We start from the raw sequence: 20841 nt of genomic DNA, 5'->3' as shown, positions 1-20841 counted from the left end.
CCTAACCTAAAACAAAAAGTTAATCCTCAAAACGAATCATTTTCAAAAATCTCACAAGCACATCGAATCGAGCTTTGTTAAAAGGCTTGGTAAACAGATCCGCCACATTATTATTAGTGGGAACCTGTTCCAGCTGGATGAGCGAACGATCATAACAATCTCTGATAAAATAGATCTTGATATCAATGTGCTTGGTTTTGGAATGTTGGACAAGATTTTTAGCAATTTGAATCGCAACCTCATTATCACAGTAAATGGGGGTTTCTAGATAATTCAAACCGTAATCCAACAATTGATGTTGGATCCAGATAACTTGAGAGCAACAAGCAGATGCAACAACATATTCCGTTTCTACTGTTGAGGTTGAGACGGTATGCTGTTTCTTGCACTGCCATGACACCAGCCTATCTCCAAAAAATTGACACCCTCCTGATGTAGATTTCCTGTCAAGCTCATAGCCTCCATAATTACTGTCAGCAAAAGCATATAAATCAAATTCGAAATTTTTCGGATACCAAAGATCCAAATTTGGGCTACCTTTGATATACCGAAAAATTCTTTTGACAACAATAAGATGTGAAAGGTTAGGATTAGCCTAATAACGTGCACATTGACACATTGCAAACATGATGTCTGGACGACTTGCAGTAAGATACATCAACGATCCGATCATCGATCTGTAGTGAGTCTTATCTACGGATTCACCATCAGTATTTGGATTCAGCAGGGGTCTTTCGGCCATCGGCGTCGATGCAGGTTTTGCGTCTTGAAACCCGAACTTCTCAAGAATATCCTCCACATACTTAGCTTGATGGAGCAGGATTTCAGTTGAATTTTGTTTGACCTGAAGCCCCATAAACATGGTCATCTCACCCAATGAACTCAGCTCAAACCTCTTTTTCACAACGCCTTCAAACTCTTTGCATATTTGTGTACTGGTAGACCCGAAGATAATGTCGTCAACGTAGATCTGGACTAGAATTTGATCATTAGCCACATGCTTAATGAACAAAGTTTAATCAATAGTGCCATGAGAGTATCCATGCTCGAGCAAGTGCTTTGTGAGAGTTGCATACCATGTTCGAGGAGCTTGATGTAACCTGTACAACGCCTTGTCTAACTTATAGACATGCTTAGGAAACTTCGAGTTAACGAACCCAGGGGGCTGATCAACATAGATTTCTTCCTTCACCTTGCCATACAAGAAGGTTGTATTGACATCCATTTGGTAAACCGTGAAGTTCATGTAGGAATCATATGCAAGGAAAACACGAATAGCCTCCAAGCGAGTTAGTGAAGCATAAACCTCAGTGTAGTCAAGACCCTCGATCTATCTAAACCCGCGAACCACCAATCTTGCTTTATTGCGCACTATGACTCCGAAATCATCTTGCTTGTTTCGATAGACCCAGTGTGTGTCAAGAGACTTTTTGCCCTTCGGTAACTCAACCAATTTCCAAATCCCAAGCTTCTCAAATTGATTCAGCTCCTCATGCATAGCATCTACCCAACTGGGCTCATTCAAATCCATTTTAATGTTCTTAGGCTCTATTTGAGAGATAAAGCAAAAGTAGAGACATGCATTAACATCTCCATTCTGACTTCTAGTTTTAACTTCGCCGCCTAGCTGACCAATGATGTTTTCGATCGGATGATCGCGTTGAATTCTTGAGGGTATCTCCTGGCTGATATCATTGGGTGAAACGGGAAAATTGTGAATGTTGAAACCTCCATCATTTGCTGACTTTTCCACATTAAATAAATCTGCTACAAACTCATTAGCAATTTCTTCATAAAAGAGTAGTTCCATAAGAGTTGAAATGATAACGGAAGCGTCTCTAGACACGAACTCTCTTTCAACAGGAGTAAGAGGTGTAACATCAGCATCAGGAGTATCATTTTGAACTGGAGATTTTGGACTATGAAGTGGAACAGATAACTCCCCCTCAGGTGAAGTAGATGACTCCCCCTCAGGTGAAGCAAAGGACTCCCCTCAGATGGTGAAGAGGATACCGTTGTAGGTCTGTAAACAACTTCTTCATCAGATCAACAACCCTAACTTTGTTGGATAAGAAGAAAGCACACGTAAAACGAGAGAAGTCATCAATCACAACTAGACAATACGAATTTCTGTTGATGTTGAGGACGTTGACTGAACCAAATAAATCCATATGCAGCAATGGGAGCACCTGATTGATTGAGTTAACATGTTTTGGTAGGTGTGATTTTCTATGATGTTTGCCCTGAGTGCATGACACACACTTTTCAAAGGTTATAAAATCTCTGATAGGTAATCCACGGACCATCTCATTATTCTCAAGACGATTTAGGTTCTTGGCATTAGCATGACCGAGTCTTCGGTGCCACAACATTTCATTATGTTCTGAGACCTTCGAAAAGAGGCAAGTGACTTGTTCGGGAATGTTGTTGTTTATATCAATAATGTAAGCATTTCCATTCCGCTTTGATTTAACAAGAATACACTCTTATAGGATGAAAATTCTTGGCTTGAGAATCATACATTCTTTGTCGGTGAAATGAGTAGAATATCCTTTGTCACAAATTTGTGAAACACTCAACAAGCTGTGTTTTAACTCGGGAGAAAAGTTGACATTTTCAAAGCTTAGCACTCCATTTGTAACGATTCCTCTCTGAGTGATCTTGCCACCTTCTCCGCCCGCAAAGGAAACATACCCCCCATTAAAGGATTGAATGTTGCTCAGTTGGGAGATGTCTCCTGTCATATGCCGGGAGAAGCCGCTGTCGATGTACCAAGGTCTGACGACATTCCTCCGCAACTATCCCTGCAAAATGAGCGGGATCATTTAGATTTGGGAACCCAGGTCATCACTTTCCTGGGTTGACCCTTCACTTTCTCTGAATGATCTTTTAAAATTTTCAAATTTAAGTCAGCATTTTTAACTTTTTCAAAGGATGCTAATGATTGATTGGAAGTTAATTTAGGCATCCACTGATATTTGGGTTTCTTAACAGTCACATGTGGTTTTGAAATAGGTTTTTTATTAGTTTGCATTGACCGTCTAGATGTTCTACCAGAATTGGTTGAAGATCCGGAACTACTCTTTGACGAAACCGATCTTGGCGAAGCCTTGTTCGGTTTTGGAAAACTGTTTGTGATGTTGTCATGAAACATTTTTTTGATCTTTTGAAAAACTGCCCTTTTTTCTACTTCGATCATCCTTCCAATCATCATCCTCTGAACGAGTTCTGGAGGACTTTCTAGTTAAAGACCTTTCTCTAGATTCATTCTCTCCTCTTGGAGACATGTAATGTACAAAAATCCTATTCGGACAATTCCTAGCTATATGTCTACCAATACCACAATTGAAACAAATCTGTTTATTATTAAAACTGGTACTAGTTTTCTCAGATTTATTTTCTTTCCTGACATCCTTACTTTTACCACAAGAACATGTACAAGAAGCAGGTTGTCAGATAAGTGAGGGTGCGTCAGATGGTGTAACTTGTGGAATTAGTGTGTTTTCATCAGAAGCATTACAAACATCAGAATTATCAAACAATTCATCAAACACTTCAAAAAAGTTTAATTCAGTATCAGCAGATGCAGAAGTATCACGAAAAACATTGTCATTTTTAACATAAAAAACAATAAATTATTTATTTGAAACTAAAACTTCAGGTTCAGACTCGGTTTTGTTATCAGAAACAGATCCTTCAACTTCGTGCTTTGATTGATCTAAGGATTGATCTACAAGGGAAGTAGAAATGTTAGAACTTTCAACATTAATAACTCCTCCCGAAACAAAACCAATTGGCTTGCCATAAACCATGAAAGATTTGTTGGCAATCTCCTCATCAGAGACATGGTGATACTGATAATTATGATTGAAAGGGGGAGGCACTTTATCGTCTCCTAAACCCTTTTTCTGGTTTTGTTTAAACTGTAGGCAATGGTCAATCATGTTGGCAACTACCTCGCTTGATACATCGTACTTTTTAAAATCAAAGTTTGCAGTTTCAAATTTGTCTTTTAATGTATCAAGCTCAGTAATTAACTCAACATTCTGTCTCTTAATATAGTCATAGTTTTCACATTTGTTACTATAGTCCTCCTGAAGTTTTCTAAAGTCCTTTATTTTTGTCTCTAATTGGGACTTTAGGGGTTTTTGTCCTTTTCTAAGTTGATAGCCCTCGTATCTAAGGTCCTCTACTTCTCTACGTAATGATTTTATTTCCTCACGAAGAAGTTTAACATAATCAACACATGCCTAAGAACAAGACGGTAAACTTACCTCACTTTTCTTGGGTTCGGAAGTAGAAGATACCATCAGTGCAAACTGCAGCTCCATTATCTTTTCTTATGGATCAGCTGCAACATTCTTCATGGGGTATTCATCATTGACTTGGGCCAGGTGAGCATTCTCAGGTCTTGAAATGTTCAACGCTTGTATTTGGTCCTCCCAATCAAATGACTGAGCAATCATAGCCTTCTCGCCATTGACCTGAGCACCTCCCCGATTGTTTCCCACTGCAACCATTTTCCTGTCATTGTTCAATATTATATCCGACTTTGGGCACTCACGAGCAAAATGTCCTGGCTCGTGACAACTGAAACAACGCAACTTCCCTTTGTTGAACCCCGCCTTTTTATCAGCATTCATAGCCCAGTTGTTCTTCCCAGTCTTCTTGAAAAACTGCTTAGCTCTGAATACTGCCATAGCTATCTACCATGTGATGTCCATCTCTTCCACATCTTATGGATGAATCTGATCCAAATCAGCAAATGACAACTGAGGTGGAAAATCTCCAGCAACAAGAGCATTATAGCAGTTCACTAGTCCTATGGCGAAGGCAAGATTGTCATCACATTCCTTTGTGTTTGAGGAAGAGGGCAGAACTGGTACATTGGAGGAAGGATCAACTTAATAATTGACATGTAATTAGCTTTGCGAGTGAGGCATGGATGACGCAGCAGTAATGGTTGGGATCTGAGGTTGTTGAACAACAAATGCTTGACCTGAGGAAGGAATGATTGATGAAAGAGCGTTGTTGGAGGAAGGATCAGCTTAATAATTGACATGTAATTCTGAGATTTGCAGTCGAGTACGAATTCACATGGTTAATCTCTCGCTGTTTATCATCAATATCACAAGCTTTGATGATCGTCATTGTTTCAGCAAGAGTGATGCGATCTAGATCCTTGGTCTTCTTACTAACAGCTACATTCACGTCCCATGACTTTGGAAGAGCATTCATCAGCTTTTTGTTTATCTCAGATTTAGTTAAGAAGATCCCATCTATATTCATTTCGGTAGTGAGAGTTGTGAATCACTGCAGCTGTGCCTCTAGGGTTTCTTCGGGAATGTAGTCGAACATATTGAACCTTTGACGCAGCATATCCTGGCGGCTTTCCTTCATATATTCATTTCCTTCATATATCTTAATCAATACCTCCCACAAGGCTTTAGCTAAAGTATACTCTCTGAAACCTTGAGCTATATCCAGAGATAAAGCCATGGTCAGAGTGGCCAATGCCCTTTCCTGTTCCTCAACTTTTTCAAAGTCTTCATCTGTATAGTTCTCAACTGCTTTGTCAGTTAGTTGTCATGCAACAGTGGTGGTAATTCGGACAAGACCCTTGATGATGCTTCTCCAAACCTTGGAGTCTTTCATTTTAATATACTTCTCAATCCTGTATTTCCACTCATGAAAACCATCTGCAGACAGAAGTATTGGAATGCGTATAGTTGTGCCCATGACAAAATCCGGCTCATGATGATGTGTTTGGCTTTGAGAATTCATTGATTATTAAGCTTTGAGGTAAAGATTTATAACAAAATTGTCAAAAATTCAATTTTTAGGTAAAAACTTGAGTTTACGGTCAAGATGGGGTTTACGGCCATAAAATTAGTTTACGGTCGAGAGATTATGGTCTGAGTGTTTACGGTTAATAAAGTTGCACTGATTACGGTTTTTGAAGCTTAGTTTACGGTTATTGAAGATACACAGTTTGCGGTCCTTTAATGTTCTTGAGTTTACGGCTGTAAACTAGGTTTACAGTCGTAAGCTTGTGGCAGTAAACTCCCAGAGGTTCACGAAAACATGATTTTGAAGAGGATTCGATCCCTTTTAACAGCGAAAGTGCCAAACCCAGTCTCGAACAGTGAAGAACACGAGTTTAAATGGTCAAAAACTTGATTGTAAGATGCTTTGACATTGGTTTTGCTCTGATACCAATTGTAAGGTACTAAAACGGATCTTTAAGCAATTAAACAATCAAATAGAATAAGAATCGGAGTAGAAACAAAATTGAAACAAGCTTGCACATGATTTTATTGCAGAAAAGCGTCTGGTACAACTTGTTTACCAATTATAAGGTCCTAAACTTTATATGTATTTTATATCTACGAATATGTTGGGTAAAACATGGGTAGATGAATGAGGAGGGATGAAATAGGATATAAGTAAACATTGGTGACTATGGACTTAGTGCCAATTGTATAAACCATGACGACTATGGACTTAGTGCCTAAACCCTGACAACTATGGACTTAGTGCCTATTGTATAAACCCTGATGACTATGGACTTAGTGCCTGTTGTATAAATATTGGCGACGATGGACTTCGTGCCTATTCTTTAGGATAATCCTTAGGAACGACTGAACGAGGAATAGCTGATTCTTAGGATAGATCCTTAAGAATAAAGAATATAATGGGGATGGGTAATTGGGTTGATTGTTTGATGTTTAAACATAATAATTATATTATTGTGGGCTGAAAACCCTATGTACTCACCAGATTTTCCAATCTGACCCATTCGGTTTATTTGTATCACAGGTATCGATATGAAGTTACATTACACTGAGAGATTAAGGAGATATAAATCACTAGTGATAACAAATGTAAAGTCTGTTTATGCTTATGTTTCTGTATTGACGACGACATCCCAATGTTTTAAAATGAATAAAATACATTCTTCGGAAATGCTTTGATAACGTATTTATCATGTTTTTTCTGGGAACAAATTACGAAACACTTTTCTTTAAAAGGTTACTCTGATTTTCAAAATATAAGCATAAACAAATCGGTATTTTCTAGTCGTGAAAATGAGGATGTCACAAGGTGGCAGAGAGAAGGCGCGAGCGACGATGGCTTCGTCCTCTTGGAGGTGGCAATGTAGCGACGAGAAGAGCAGTCTAGCTAGAGAACGACGACAACAACACCTGCAACTTCGTTTCCCGACAGTTGCAGTTCGACCGGTCTCCCAACTTCATAGTGTTGGCTTGTGCTTCGCAACCCATGCTTTCGCCGGCAGTGAGACGAGAACGATGGAAGTTTCGGTGCTCCTTTGGTGGTTTCCGGCTTCGACAAATAAAAAGGCGGCGGCCGGAGGTTAGGGGATATAAGGTGGCGGCTTATGAACACTACTAGGGTTAGGGTTAAGGGGGGTGATGAGTTATATACCCTGACTCCATAAGAACTTCATCCCATGTTGACACAATCAGTCCCTCTTTTTCCTTTTTCTTTCAAATTAACTCCAAATTTAACCAAATAGCCCCTCCTCTACAAAATATTTTCAACTTAAGTCTATATATTACCATTCAGCCCCTTAGCCTCCAAAATCTTTAAATTTTGAAGTCCATTATTTACCAAACACTCACTAACTTCTGAAAATATTTACAAAACCAATCCGAACTTACACTTTTAATCCCCAATTTCAAAATTATGATGTTTAACTCCCCGAAGCCAATACTTTGCTAAATTATTATTGACTTTGGCTACAATAATATAAAATAAAATATAATTTATATCTCAGGGTTTTAGAATTATTTATTTATTTACTTATTTTATTTAATTTCAAACGGAATGTTAACATGAGTTTGTATTTAATTAGCCATTAATTTTAATAACAAAAGGACCACAAACAAAGGTTTTTTTTTGTTAACTACTACATGTTTACAAAGAAATTTAATTGTCAAGTTGAAATTATCATCCACCCGCTAAATAAACTATTCGCCAACTGTTAAAAAGAAACTAATCACTAGATGCCATATTTTTATCTCGAACCAAACTGCTGAAAAAACCTTAATCGCCGAAAGAAATTATCTCATGCCGCTGCATCGCGTGGGTATCCTACTAATATATATATATATATATATATATATATATATATATATATATATATATATATATATATATATATATATTCAAACTTTATTTTTTTGAAAACTATTCCTGAATAGATATGTTCAAACTTTATTTTTTTGAGATAACATCTTCATAACTTATTTCATTAAATTCAAATACAAAACAATCATGTTTATATGTGGTTAAACGTAAATCACATTTTTCAAATGAAAAACACCAATATTTCGTAGAATGAAATTTAAAAAATACATAAGTTAAAGTTTATATCTAACTTGTTTGTTAGTTTACAATCAAATCAAACTCTTGAGAATACCGAATACATGAATGATTAAGAACATGTTCATCGGTGATGTAACTAATCTTTAGTGAGTCATATATTGTAGGCTTCTGAGAAATCTATCAAAACTCAATAATCATAATCGAAATAACTAATATTTAGTAAGCCATATATTGTAAGCTTCTCAAAAATCTATCTAAACTCAATAATCAGAATCGAAATTACTCAAAATTTTAGATACATGATTCTTTTATATGAATTTGGATAGTGATTTTCCAAAAAAAGATATTTAAATCATCGAAAATCCATATAAATATTTTTATATATTTGTTATACAAGTCTTCGATACAACAATTGAAGAAATATAAGGGAGTTCATTCACAACGGTTCCTTTTTTTTTTTATTATTATTTTTTATTGTATTCAACTAATAAATAAATTGACATTTGTTATATGATCTTACATGTGATATTAAATAAATAAAGAATAACTATTTAATGAGATTGTTTAAAAGATAATAATATGTAAGTTGTAATTTTGGTATCTATATCAAAATTTTTTAGTATTTGAGATTTCGAATCTGAATACGAATTCAAATATCAAAATACAATATCCAAAATTCAGATATATGTAATTTTGAACCTGTTGCCATTGGCATAAGGATTTTGCCTTTTCATGTTCGATTTCATATGTGTGAACAAACACATGGTCCACAAATTTCCTTCTGAATAAAGTAGACAAAGAAATGAAAGGTTCCATGATACCTTTGTGGTACTCTAGATATGAAATGCCCCATGATACCTTCATGGTATTTTAAAAAAAATAGTTGGTACCAACAATATGAGTCAAGAATTTATGTTTCATGTGAATGAAGTTTAATGCTTTTTTTTTTCTCTGCAATTAGGTACTTAAATGCTTGGTCTTATCATCCAAAAAACTCAATGTTGTCGGAATCAATGGGGTTGTTTGCGGCATCACAAAGAGACGAATCTTCCTGCTTGATAGATCTTTTAATGTAAAATATTTAATAAGAAACAAAAGTTAAAAATGCAATATTATAATTAGATATATGGCAAAATAAAATGCATTAAAAAAATAAATAAATCATAAAGAATAATAAATAAAGAAAACAAATAATAATAGGATACTATGATTTGTTATTAAACAAGTGATATTATTTATTATATATAATATTACCTCTTTATGTGGAAAATACAATAAAAATAGTTTTTTCCACTCTAGATTTTTTAGATTTTAAATGGACTGTAAGTGTTGTATTTCTATGACACTATTTTATATGTCAACTCAACCTTATCTTCAACTTGCTGTTACAAATCAAACTCTTATTTGCTATTACTTCAGTTTTTGGTTTTGTTTTTTATACTTTTTTAATAGAAAAAGAATTGTAGTTTTTTGCTTTACAACGACAAATGTGGTTTTTGCATTGAACATTACATTCTCATTTCTAGCAAAGTAGAAGGAAAATAAATTCTTTTGAAAAAACATAAGGTGTTTGGAATTTGTACGAAAGAGTATGGCTTTTGTCGACTACCAAAACGTTAAAAACAAATTTGTAACTTATAATTCTTATTTATAAAATCTTTTTGAAAGAGATAATATTTATCAATTGTTTAATAAAATTTATAATAACATATTTTGAGATATCTACCAATTTTTTTAAAACAATTTTTTTTAATTAAAACAATAGAAACATAATACTACAGTTTAATATATTTTAGAAAACACATATGTCTTACTAAACCAATTAAAAATATAATTAAAAATATAATATTCTAATAAAAATGTAATGTTTATATTTGAAAAGGAAAACCACAAGAAAATATCTTCCAAACAAAAAACCTTTTCCTTCAAATATCAAACAAGCCAGGACTTTGGTCCTACAAGGCTACAACACCCAACAAAACCAGTGCATCAATCTAACGAATACATGCGTTCAAATCTTGAACCCTATTCTCAATAGATTGCTACATATCCGCTTTCCCTCTTCAAACCTCCACAGATCAACTTACCTCTATCCCTCAACTCTGTACACCCACCAATAAATAATTACCCCACAGTTGAATTTAAGATCCGATAGTATCTTGACTTTCAGTTTCTCACCCGTTACTTCAGCAAAACCCAATCAAATACCCAAAACAAAGCCTTCTTCTCTGTGAGTTTAGTTTGTCGATGAAAATTTCAGCTTACGAAGTTAACCTGATTGGGTTTTCTGTAATTTCATGTGAAAACCAGATTAAGTTTGAAGTCCGGGTGATTTGATTGACCTGAACGTGGTATGAACCGATCTTCTTTTGAATCTACCAGCGCGAATTATGGGGAGATTTCTTGGTGGGTTTATTTTGCCTGTACTGCTCTTAACAGGTATCTTCTTTCATCCCACTTATGATTTAGAGCTTTAAACCTAGATAATTTCTAACATAGATTTTGTTTTTAACCCCAAAATGTCTGTAAATTTTGGTACTTGAGATAGTTTAATGTAGTTTTGAAGTTTGTTTTTTTATCCAAAGGAAGTAGTTCTTGTCAATTTTGAAGTTGAAAACGATTCAGTTCACACTTAAATGTTCAATTGTGAACTGCAATGGAGGTCTGTAATTCATTGTCTTATACGTTCTCGTTCTTTATGCTCTTGCAGCCGCTTTACTCAACTGGAGTTTGATCTCTCTCGGAAATTTGCTAGCGGCTCTACTTATTCTTTTCACTCCTCCTAAACGAGGTAAAGCATTTCATCTAGTCTTCTATATTCTCGATTAAACTTTTAACCTAACAAATATCTCTTTCCATGTGTATTTTGCAAATCATAATCATTATGTTTTGTAGGATTTCAATCCAGAGGGAGACCACTACTATGGATTATCATACTCTTCTCATTTCTTGTAATCCTTTCACAAACAACATTTCTAATCACATGGGCTATTGAGTGTGGAGGCTGCAATGCAGAAGAACCTTGGTGGGCAAAGCTCATAGGATTTATGATGTGAGATTTTGAATCCAGTTTTCAGTCATTTATTGTGATTATTATATTATGCAGACTCATGAGGTATGTTTTTTTTGTTTTTGTTTTTTCAGAGTTACAACATGGAGATCACCCATAGTGATTTATCTTTTGATTGTTCAACTACTAGTTGCATTCGCTGCTTTTATTGAACTCCATGAAAGCAGATTAGGTTTGTTTATACACAGCACTTCGTTATTCGGGAGTTCATCATCAGCTTTTGACCGATTAGGTTAGTAACAACTTGATTTAGCTCCTCAGTTTTAGAATAGGGTTAAATACAAGAAATACTTTGAAATATCTTTCCAATTATAGCAATGCCATCCAAATACAAACTTGGGTAGATTTTTTCATAAGTACAAAATATCTTGCATTTTGCCTGTTTACTTGAAAACTTCAACAACTTATGAAGCTTTGATGATATGGAAATGGAAGGTTCACACTTGAAGGTTGCTTTCTGCTTGCTGTTGCCTGCTGTTCAACTGGTTGTTGGAATCAGCAATTCTTCTTGGATTTCTTTGCCCTTTTTTGTTTGTAGTTGTGTGGGCCTTGTTGATTGGTCCTTAACAAGCAACTTTCATGGCCTCTTCAGGTAATCTCAAGGATAGTTTGGTAATTTTACATGTTACATGTTACATTCCTAGTTGTTGACAGTTTGTTTACATCATAATGAAGGTGGTGGAGATATCTCTGGTTTTATGCGGGGTTAAATATTTTGTTGCTATACATCTATCAACTTCCCCTAGACTTCCCAAACTTCATTTCTACAATAGCTGATTTCATTGGCCTCTACAAAATCTCTACAACCTCTGAGTGGACACAGTTTTGTTCTGCTGCTTCATTAATCATATATTGCTTCATGGTATCGTGTGCTTTTTCTTATTATTATGTAACCTTTTACTTCTGTTATTTCTAAAACTCATACTTAATTTTTCATTCGCTTTTGGTGATTCACAGTTATCTTTTGTCAAACATGATTTGGAAGAAATGGATTCCATCATGTCCACAAGTGAAGGCAACATAACTGAGCATCTTCTGCCCTTAAAGGACTCTTTTTTTGTTCGTGAATCAAGGTAATTAATCCCCCCCTTTTTTTGCAAAAGAGATATTTAATTAGGAGTAAATGTAAATCACATTTTTGGTCCCTGAGTATAGCTGATTTTAGCAAATTTGACCCCTGTTCCAAAAAATGCAGTTTACTGACTCTGTAATTAAATGTGATGTTATTTGCAGATCTGGTGTAAGACACACAAATCTTTTAGTGAGAGGTGCTGTTTTTAGGACATTCAGTATCAACTTCTTCACATATGGAGTTCCGGTATATACCCTTGAAATACAATTGTGTGTTAGGTTGAAAGCAGTTATATTTGTTTGGGCTTATTTGTTAAATTTTCAGTGATGAAATTGACAGGTGTCTTTGTTTGCACTTTCTTTATGGAGCTTCTATTTTGCAAGTGTATGTGCGTTTGGGTTACTTGTATATGTGGGTTACATTATATTTGCTTTCCCATCATTATTCCAATTGCACCGATTAAATGGGCTGCTTCTCATCTTCATTCTCTTATGGGCTGTTAGCACATATATCTTCAATGTTGCATTTGCATACCTCAACTTTGAACTTGGAAAGGTAAACAATATTTATTATTCACCTTCTTTCCTTCTTTTTTTTTTTTTTTTTTGACTTTGAATTTGGTTAAATAGGATATGGAGATTTGGGAAATGGTGGGATTGTGGCATTATCCGATTCCAGGGTTCTTTATACTTGCTCAGTTTTGTCTTGGGGTTTTGGTTGCCCTTGGGAATCTTGTCAACAATTCTGTTTTTCTTTACATTTCTGATGAGGACCATGAGGCCTCAAATGGAGATGTAAATCATGAAGGTCAGTAGATGATTATGTTTTTTTAGGGATAAACACAAAAATAACCAAAAATGGGAAAGGTAATATCACTAAATGATCTCCTTTCAACTTTTATCACAAAATAACCACTTATTTTGCCAATGGATCTTGCAAAATACCTATTTTTCCAAGATTAACTTCTTTTTCTTGCAGTTAAAACAAATGAATGAACACAAGTTGCTATTTCTTGTAGTTAAAGAAGAAACAAAAGTGCTGATTGTGGCTACAATTGCTTGGGGACTACGAAAATGCTCTCGTGCTATTATGCTGGTGCTCATATTTCTCATTGCTATGAAACCCGGTTTTATCCATGCTATATACAGTACGTTTTAATTTTAATTTTAATCTTTTTATTAATCCAATTTTCAGAACAAGGTCTCTAATATAAAACCCTAATTCTTTGATCCAGTGATATTCTTTTTCCTTTATCTTTTGAGCCACACAATCAGCAACAAAGTACGCCACGTCTTACTTCTTTTATGCGAGCTTCATTTTGCTTTGTTGTATTCTCTTCAAATAACTCTCGTCTCTCAAGCATTGGAGAAAAGTGGCTCAATAACTATGGAAGTTTTATCTCAATTGGGTATGTCTAATGGTTCTATTAGACTATTTTTTATTATGTTGCATTTTTCTTTTTTTAAATATCTGACCAGATTTGCTACAGGTCTTCGTGAACATGGTAGCTCATGGGATTTTCTTGAAATAGCTTTGCTTGCGTGCTTTTGTGCCATTGATAAACACGGGTATAAAATGCTGTTTTCATTCTCAGCAATTGTACAGCATACACCATATCCTCCTGTTGGATTCAGTATCCTGAAAGCAGGTTTGAATAAATCGGTTTTGTTGTCTGTTTATGCATCGGGAACAAGAATCAACGATGATACTCCATCTCAAGGTCTTTACTTTTGTCATACATTAAATTTCATCATGTCTTAATGGGTGTTTGGATGCATGTTCAATTCAAACTGATTATTTAATTCTATTTCCACTTATTCAAGTTGCAATAATCTGTTTCAAAGCACGCATCCCTTACACTGTATCAAGATTTACTAATAGTGAATATTCACGTGTTTTTTTCTTTTTTCTTTCAGAGAGGAAAGTGGCTTCATATCTAAGTGCAATCGGGCAGAAATTTCTATCTTTATACAGGTCATTTGGCACATACATCGCGTTTATAACAATACTCATCACAGTCTACATGGCAAGCCCAAATTTTGTATCATTCGGGTTCATTTTCCTTCTTCTCTTCTGGATTACGGGTCGACAACTTGTTCAGAAAACAAAACGCCGATTATGGTTCCCATTAAAAGCATACGCCATCACCATGTTCATTCTCATCTACAGTTTAAGCATCTTTCCATCTTTCGAGATCTGGGTATCCGAAAACATCGATCTCTACACAATCCTCGGATACAATCCTCAAGCTTCACTGTTGAAAAATGTCTCAGAGCCATTAGCAATCACCATTGTTATGCAACTTTATAGCTACGAGAGAAGACAAAGCAGGTTTCGAACTGTTGAAGATCCGAATCGAATACAGTTTGGTGTAATCGGGTTTATCAGAAGGCTTTTGATTTGGCATAGTCAAAAGATTTTATTTGTCGCGATGTTTTACGCTGCTTTATCACCAATAAGCGCGTTTGGGTTCGTGTATCTTCTTGGTATTGTGCTCTGTTCACTTTTACCTAAAGCTTCGCGGGTCCCATCGAAATCGTTTCTGGCATACACGGGGTTTCTTGTTACAATTGAGTATTTGTTTCAAATGTTGGGTAAACGGATCCATATGTTCCCGGGTCAAAAATATTATGATGTATCCGTTTTTCTTGGGTTGAAAGTGTATGAGCCTGGGTTTTGGGGGGTGGAAGCCGGATTGCGGGCTAAAGTTTTAGTGGTTGCAGCTTGTACGCTTCAATACAATGTCTTTCATTGGCTCGAACTGATGCCTAGCTGGCTCTCGGGTGTCGGTCAATGGGAAGAACCCTGCCCGTTGTTTTTTTCAGAAGAAGACGTGCTGCCCGTTGTCTTGGATGTGTCTGCCCGAAATTTAGAAAAAACCAAGATCAAAACGAGTAATTCATGGCCCGGAATTGGAATCGATGATTCCGGTAAGAAAACCGGGATTCCGGAAAGTAGTAGCAAACGGAATCTTCTCGGGTATCTTTGGGGTAGTAACGAGAGCCATAAATGGAATAAAAAACGGGTTCTTGCATTGAGAAAAGAACGATTCGAAATGCAAAAAACTTCATTGAAAGTCTACTTGAAATTCTGGATGGAAAACATGTTTATTCTCTTCGGGCTTGAAATCACAATGATCGTGTTGCTTCTTACAAGTTTTGCACTTTTAAACATCGTGTCAATGCTGTACATCGCATCACTTGCTGCATGTGTGCTTTTAGGTCGCCAGTTTATACGCAAAGCATGGCCATTATTTGTCTTTATGTTCGCCACTGTACTCGTACTCGAATACTTCGCCACCTGGCGCAACACCATCCCGGAAACCACCACGCGCTGCCACGACTGCTGGCGGAGCTCTGATTTGTACTTCAGCTATTGTCTTGACTGCTGGCTCGGGTTAACCGTGGACGACCCGCGGGTCTTGAGCAGTTACTTTCTGGTTTTCATGTTCGCGTGTTTCAAATTACGGGCGGATCGGTTCGGAAGTTTTTCCGGGTCGTTTACTTATCGACAAATGTTATCGCAAAGGAAAAACGCGTTTGTGTGGCGGGACCTCTCGTTTGAAACAAAGTCAATGTGGACTTTTCTTGACTATCTTCGGTTATACTGTTATTGCCATTTGTTGGATCTTGTTCTCGCGTTGGTTTTAATAACTGGAACACTTGAATATGATATTTTACACCTTGGATATCTTGCGTTCGCGTTGATTTTCTTTCGAATGAGGCTCACGATTTTGAAAAAGAAGAACAAGATCTTTAGATGGTTGCGGATATATAACTTTTTGGTCATCGTGCTTTCGTTGACTTATCAATCGCCATTTATTGGTTCTTTTAACGAAGGAAAATGCGACACGGTTGATTATATTTATGAAGTTATCGGGTTTTATAAGTATGATTACGGGTTCAAAATCACGTCACGTTCCGCATTGGTTGAAATCATAATATTTATATTGGTGTCTTTGCAATCTTATATGTTTGCTTCTGAAGAATTCGATTATGTTTTCCGGTATTTGGAAGCCGAGCAAATCGGTGCGATTGTACGCGAACAGGAGAAAAAGGCGGCTTGGAAAACCGCACAATTGCAGTACATTCGTGAAGCTGAAGAGAAGAAAAGACAGAGGAATTTGCAAGTTGAAAAGATGAAATCTGAGATGCTCAATTTACAGATTCAGCTTCATAGTACGGAACCAGCTCCGGTACCGGCACCGGTGGCGGGTGGTGGTAGTGATGGGTCGCCGCACTGGGAAGGGTTAAGGAGGCGGAGAAGTATTGACCGCGAACATTCTGGTGACCCGATGTTTCCTTTCGAGAGTTTATCGGCGATGCAATCTCCGAGAAAAATATCACTTTCTGAAATCACTGAAGAGGATATTCCGGAAATTGAAAAGAAAAATAAGGGGAAAAAGGAAAGGTCTTTGATTTCTGCTGTACAGTTGATTGGAGACGGTGTTTCGCAGGTGCAATCGATCGGGAATCAGGCGGTTACGAATCTAGCAAACTACTTCAACATTCCTCCTCAAGATTCCGGTTCCGGTTCTGATTCCGATGTCCCAATTCCGGTTTCGGTTCCTGTTATACATGAGGTCGAACACCAAGACGAAGATTACACGGATTTTGATCGATCAGGTTCGGTGGAATCCGAGAGAAGTAGAATGAGTTCTGAGTCACCGAGCATCCACATCGGTCAAATCTTTCGACATATTTGGGCACAAATGCGGTCAAACAACGATATTGTTTGCTATTGTTGTTTCCTTCTGGTCTATCTTTGGAACTTTAGCCTGCTTTCAATGGTGTATCTTGCAGCTCTGTTTTTGTACGCACTGTGTGTCAATACGGGACCAAGTTACACTTTCTGGGTGGTAATGCTGATGTACACAGAGTTCTACATCTTGATTCAATACATGTATCAGATCATCATCCAACACTGCGGTTTCACAATCCAATCGGCTTTTCTGACGGAATGGGGTTTTCCAGCGAAAAAAATAACCGCGTCTTTTGTAATCAGTTTGTTTCCTCTGTTTCTGGTGTACCTATTCACCCTGATTCAAAGCTCGATAACCGCAAAAGACAGCGGATTGGTTTCATCAACGGAATTCAGCAGTCTTACCACAGGAATCGTAAACCAAAACGAGTTTCTTTCAAGTTCAAATTGGAAAGAAAAGGCTCGAAAGATTGTCCTACCCGCAAAAAACTTGGCTATATTGATAATCAGAAACTGTACTCGATACTGGAAATCTTTAACACAAGAAGCGGAATCGCCACCTTACTTTATCCAGTTATCAATGGATGTTTGTTTGCGTCCGGAAGACGGGATTCAACCCGCGAGAATCGAATCGGGTCTAAACCAAGCTCTTAGAATTGTTCATGATGCAAGATGTAAAGAACCCAACCCGGAAACTTGCCCGTGTCCCAGTGTTCTTCAAGTTCAAAGCATCGAAAGGAGTACAGAAGACTCCAACATTGCCATGGCTGTTTTCGAGGTCGTATACTCATCACCACGTGACGAATGCACTTTGACCGAAAGGTACAAGTCTTTGACTCCTGCAGCAGATGTAGCCAAGGAGATAATCGAAGCACAAAATAAAGATATTTTCAAACGGGTCGGGTTTCCATACCCGATAATTTCAGTAATCGGTGGAGGAAAAAGAGAAATCGATCTTTACGCGTATACATTCGGTGCAGATTTGGTCGTTTTCTTCTTGATTGCAATCTTCTACCAATCCGTTATCAAAAACAAAAGCGAATTACTCGATGTTTATCAACTCGAAGACCAGTTCCCAAAAGAGTTTGTTTTCATTTTAATGGCAGTCTTCTTCTTGATCGTGCTTGATCGAATCATCTACCTCTGTTCATTCGCCACTGGAAAAGTGATATTTTACATTTGTAACCTCCTTCTTTTCACCATCTGTGTCACAAACTACGCGTGGAACACAAAGCCATCACAGCAAAATGCAGCAGGGTTTGCCCTTCGTGCGATATTTGTAACGAAAGCGATTTCTCTCGCCTTTCAAGCCATGCAAATCCGATCGGGGGTCCCACATAAAAGCACACTGTACAGACAATTTTTAACCAGCAGTGTAACCAGGGTTAACTATTTAGGGTACAGACTCTATCGGGCCCTACCATTCCTATACGAGTTAAGATGTGTGCTTGATTGGTCATGCACCACCACAACGTTGACCATGTACGACTGGCTCAAGGTTAGTATAGTATCCTGTTCTCTATCTCCCGCCCTTTTTCATCGTCATTTTCCCGCCCTTTTTGGTCTAATAGTCTTTTGTTATCTGTCCTGTGTAGTTGGAGGACATAAACGCAAGCTTGTACCTCGTGAAATGTGACACTGATTTAAACAGGGCGGGTCATAAACAAGGAGACAAGCAAACCAAAGTGACGAAATTCTGCAACGGGATATGCTTATTCTTCATATTAATATGCGTCATCTGGGCTCCTATGCTTGTAAGAAATCCATCAATTTTTTTTTCGCATTTTATTTCAAAGATTTTGAGATTAATCTGGAGTTTATTTGCTTGACAGATGTATAGCAGCGGGAATCCGACAAACATTGCAAACCCTATCAACGACGCGAGCATTCAATTCGACATAAAAACAGAGGGCGGAAGGATAATGTTATACCAAACGACTCTATGTGCAATCACTCCATGGACGAATGTCAGTTCTTCTGAAAATCTTGACCCTCATGGTTATTTAGAATCATATAATGAGAATGATATTCAAGTGATTTGCTGCCAAGGAGATGCGACAGATCTATGGCTTGTTCCAGAAGTTGTTCAGACAAGATTCAGTCAATCGCTTGCTAAGGGCATGGATATGAAGTTTAATTGGATATTGAATCGAGAAAGGCCTAAAAATAAAGAAGTTGTCATGTTTGGGCAAACTTTAGATCAATCGGATCTTCCCGACCCATCCCAAGTTAAACGGGTTCTTGATGGTTTTAGCAACAGTTTTAGGGTAAACAACACGTATCCGAGGTATTTTCGTGTTACGGGTTCTGGGGACGTCAGACCCTTTGACCAGGAGGTATATAATGACAAAACTACCCTTCCTCTTCTTTTAAATAATGACACGTTCAAGTAAAAGGGTATAACTGTAAATGTATTCGCTTAGCTTTGTGAATGGTGATGTTTTGCAGGCTAATGGTGTGGATGGGATGCTTGTTTTGAACCGTGGGGAGTCGGAATGGTGGTCTTTTTTTGATATAAGTCTGTTGAATTCAAGTGTGTGTGGGGATTTGATGGGGCCCATGGCGATTGTTGTGTCAGAAGAAACGCCACGTAAGTGATGTTTCGCGGGTTTGTTAGTTTTGTGTGATGAATTAATGACACTGATATTTTGATTTTTTTTTTTTCTAAAAACTACAGAGGGATTTCTTGGAGAGACACTGAGTAAATTCAGTATATGGGGTCTGTATATTACATTTGTGCTTGCAGTTGGTAGATTCATAAGGCTTCAGTGCTCTGATCTGAGAATGAGAATCCCATATGAGAATCTTCCTTCTTGTGACAGGTACCTATTCCATCCCAGTGTGGGGCCATACATGTCCCACTCTCATTATGGTACATTTATTGGTGTGATGGTAAATGAACGTTTTTGTTGGATGCAGATTGATTGCGATTTGTGAGGATATTTATGCTGCAAGGGCAGAAGGGGAGCTTGGAGTGGAGGAGGTGCTGTATTGGACATTGGTGAAAATATACAGATCACCACACATGCTGCTAGAGTACACCAGCCTTGACTAGCTCCATAGAAAGTCAAAATCAAAGTCAAAGATAAACTGGCTAACGATACAGATGCTAACATTAGGGTAAGTGTCAAGCTTCAATTTTTTTGGGGGGAAGAGAGTGTATCATCGATTCATTAATCTTGTAACATTGTCTGTGTATATATGAATTAATAGGGAGATTGCATTGAGTTCTTTATTTGTAAACATATATACATACAAATACAATATAAACACAATTCTCTTGTTGTTCATACTTTAATTGAAAGGGTATTTTAGAGGTACACAGTACACACACATCTTGTATTGTAACACTGGTATTTGTGGTTTGGGAATACGTGTTTGGAGTTGCTCGTGTGAATTTATATAAGGGAAATCTCCATTTTAGTCCTATTATTTTACCCGCGTTTATGATAAAGTCCTAAACTATTAAATGTTAACGAAAAAGCCTGAAATACCAGATAAAACAGCGAGTTGACCCAATTTACCCGGTTACCACTCTTGCAACCGGTGACAAATCGATGTGGCATTAAATGAGATTAGGTGGAAGGTGAGTCGACCAAATCACACAACCTTTCCTTCAACGGTAAATCATACACACTTATGGAAATAT

At 37.0% G+C, this 20841-nt stretch overlaps 1 protein-coding gene across 2 annotated transcripts; it reads left to right on the top strand.

Annotated features, from left to right (window-relative positions):
- The first annotated feature begins 10316 nt into the window (after nucleotides 1–10316).
- Nucleotides 10317–20482, top strand: LOC145010336 (piezo-type mechanosensitive ion channel homolog). 2 transcript variants are annotated; one of them, XM_078968892.1, is made up of 20 exons: nucleotides 10317–10579; nucleotides 10660–10788; nucleotides 11060–11140; nucleotides 11245–11401; nucleotides 11494–11651; nucleotides 11855–12011; nucleotides 12095–12281; nucleotides 12377–12492; nucleotides 12653–12737; nucleotides 12831–13046; nucleotides 13121–13298; nucleotides 13510–13638; nucleotides 13726–13899; nucleotides 13981–14211; nucleotides 14408–18690; nucleotides 18788–18946; nucleotides 19025–19528; nucleotides 19641–19782; nucleotides 19870–20014; nucleotides 20112–20482. In XM_078968892.1, the coding sequence occupies exons 2-20, from the start codon at nucleotides 10740–10742 to the stop codon at nucleotides 20245–20247; spliced, it is 7287 nt and encodes a 2428-aa protein (XP_078825018.1). In that variant the 5' UTR covers nucleotides 10317–10579; nucleotides 10660–10739; the 3' UTR covers nucleotides 20248–20482. The 2 variants fall into 2 exon arrangements, with proteins under 2 accessions (XP_078825018.1, XP_078825016.1); XM_078968890.1 differs by having other exon boundaries at nucleotides 10317–10788.
- Nucleotides 20483–20841: the final 359 nt, after the last annotated feature.

Source organism: Lactuca saligna, chromosome 8 (genome assembly GCF_052625555.1).
Source record: "Lactuca saligna cultivar CGN05327 chromosome 8, ASM5262555v1, whole genome shotgun sequence".
Lineage (NCBI taxonomy): Eukaryota > Viridiplantae > Streptophyta > Magnoliopsida > Asterales > Asteraceae > Lactuca > Lactuca saligna.
This window is presented reverse-complemented; position numbering and strand designations above follow the sequence as displayed.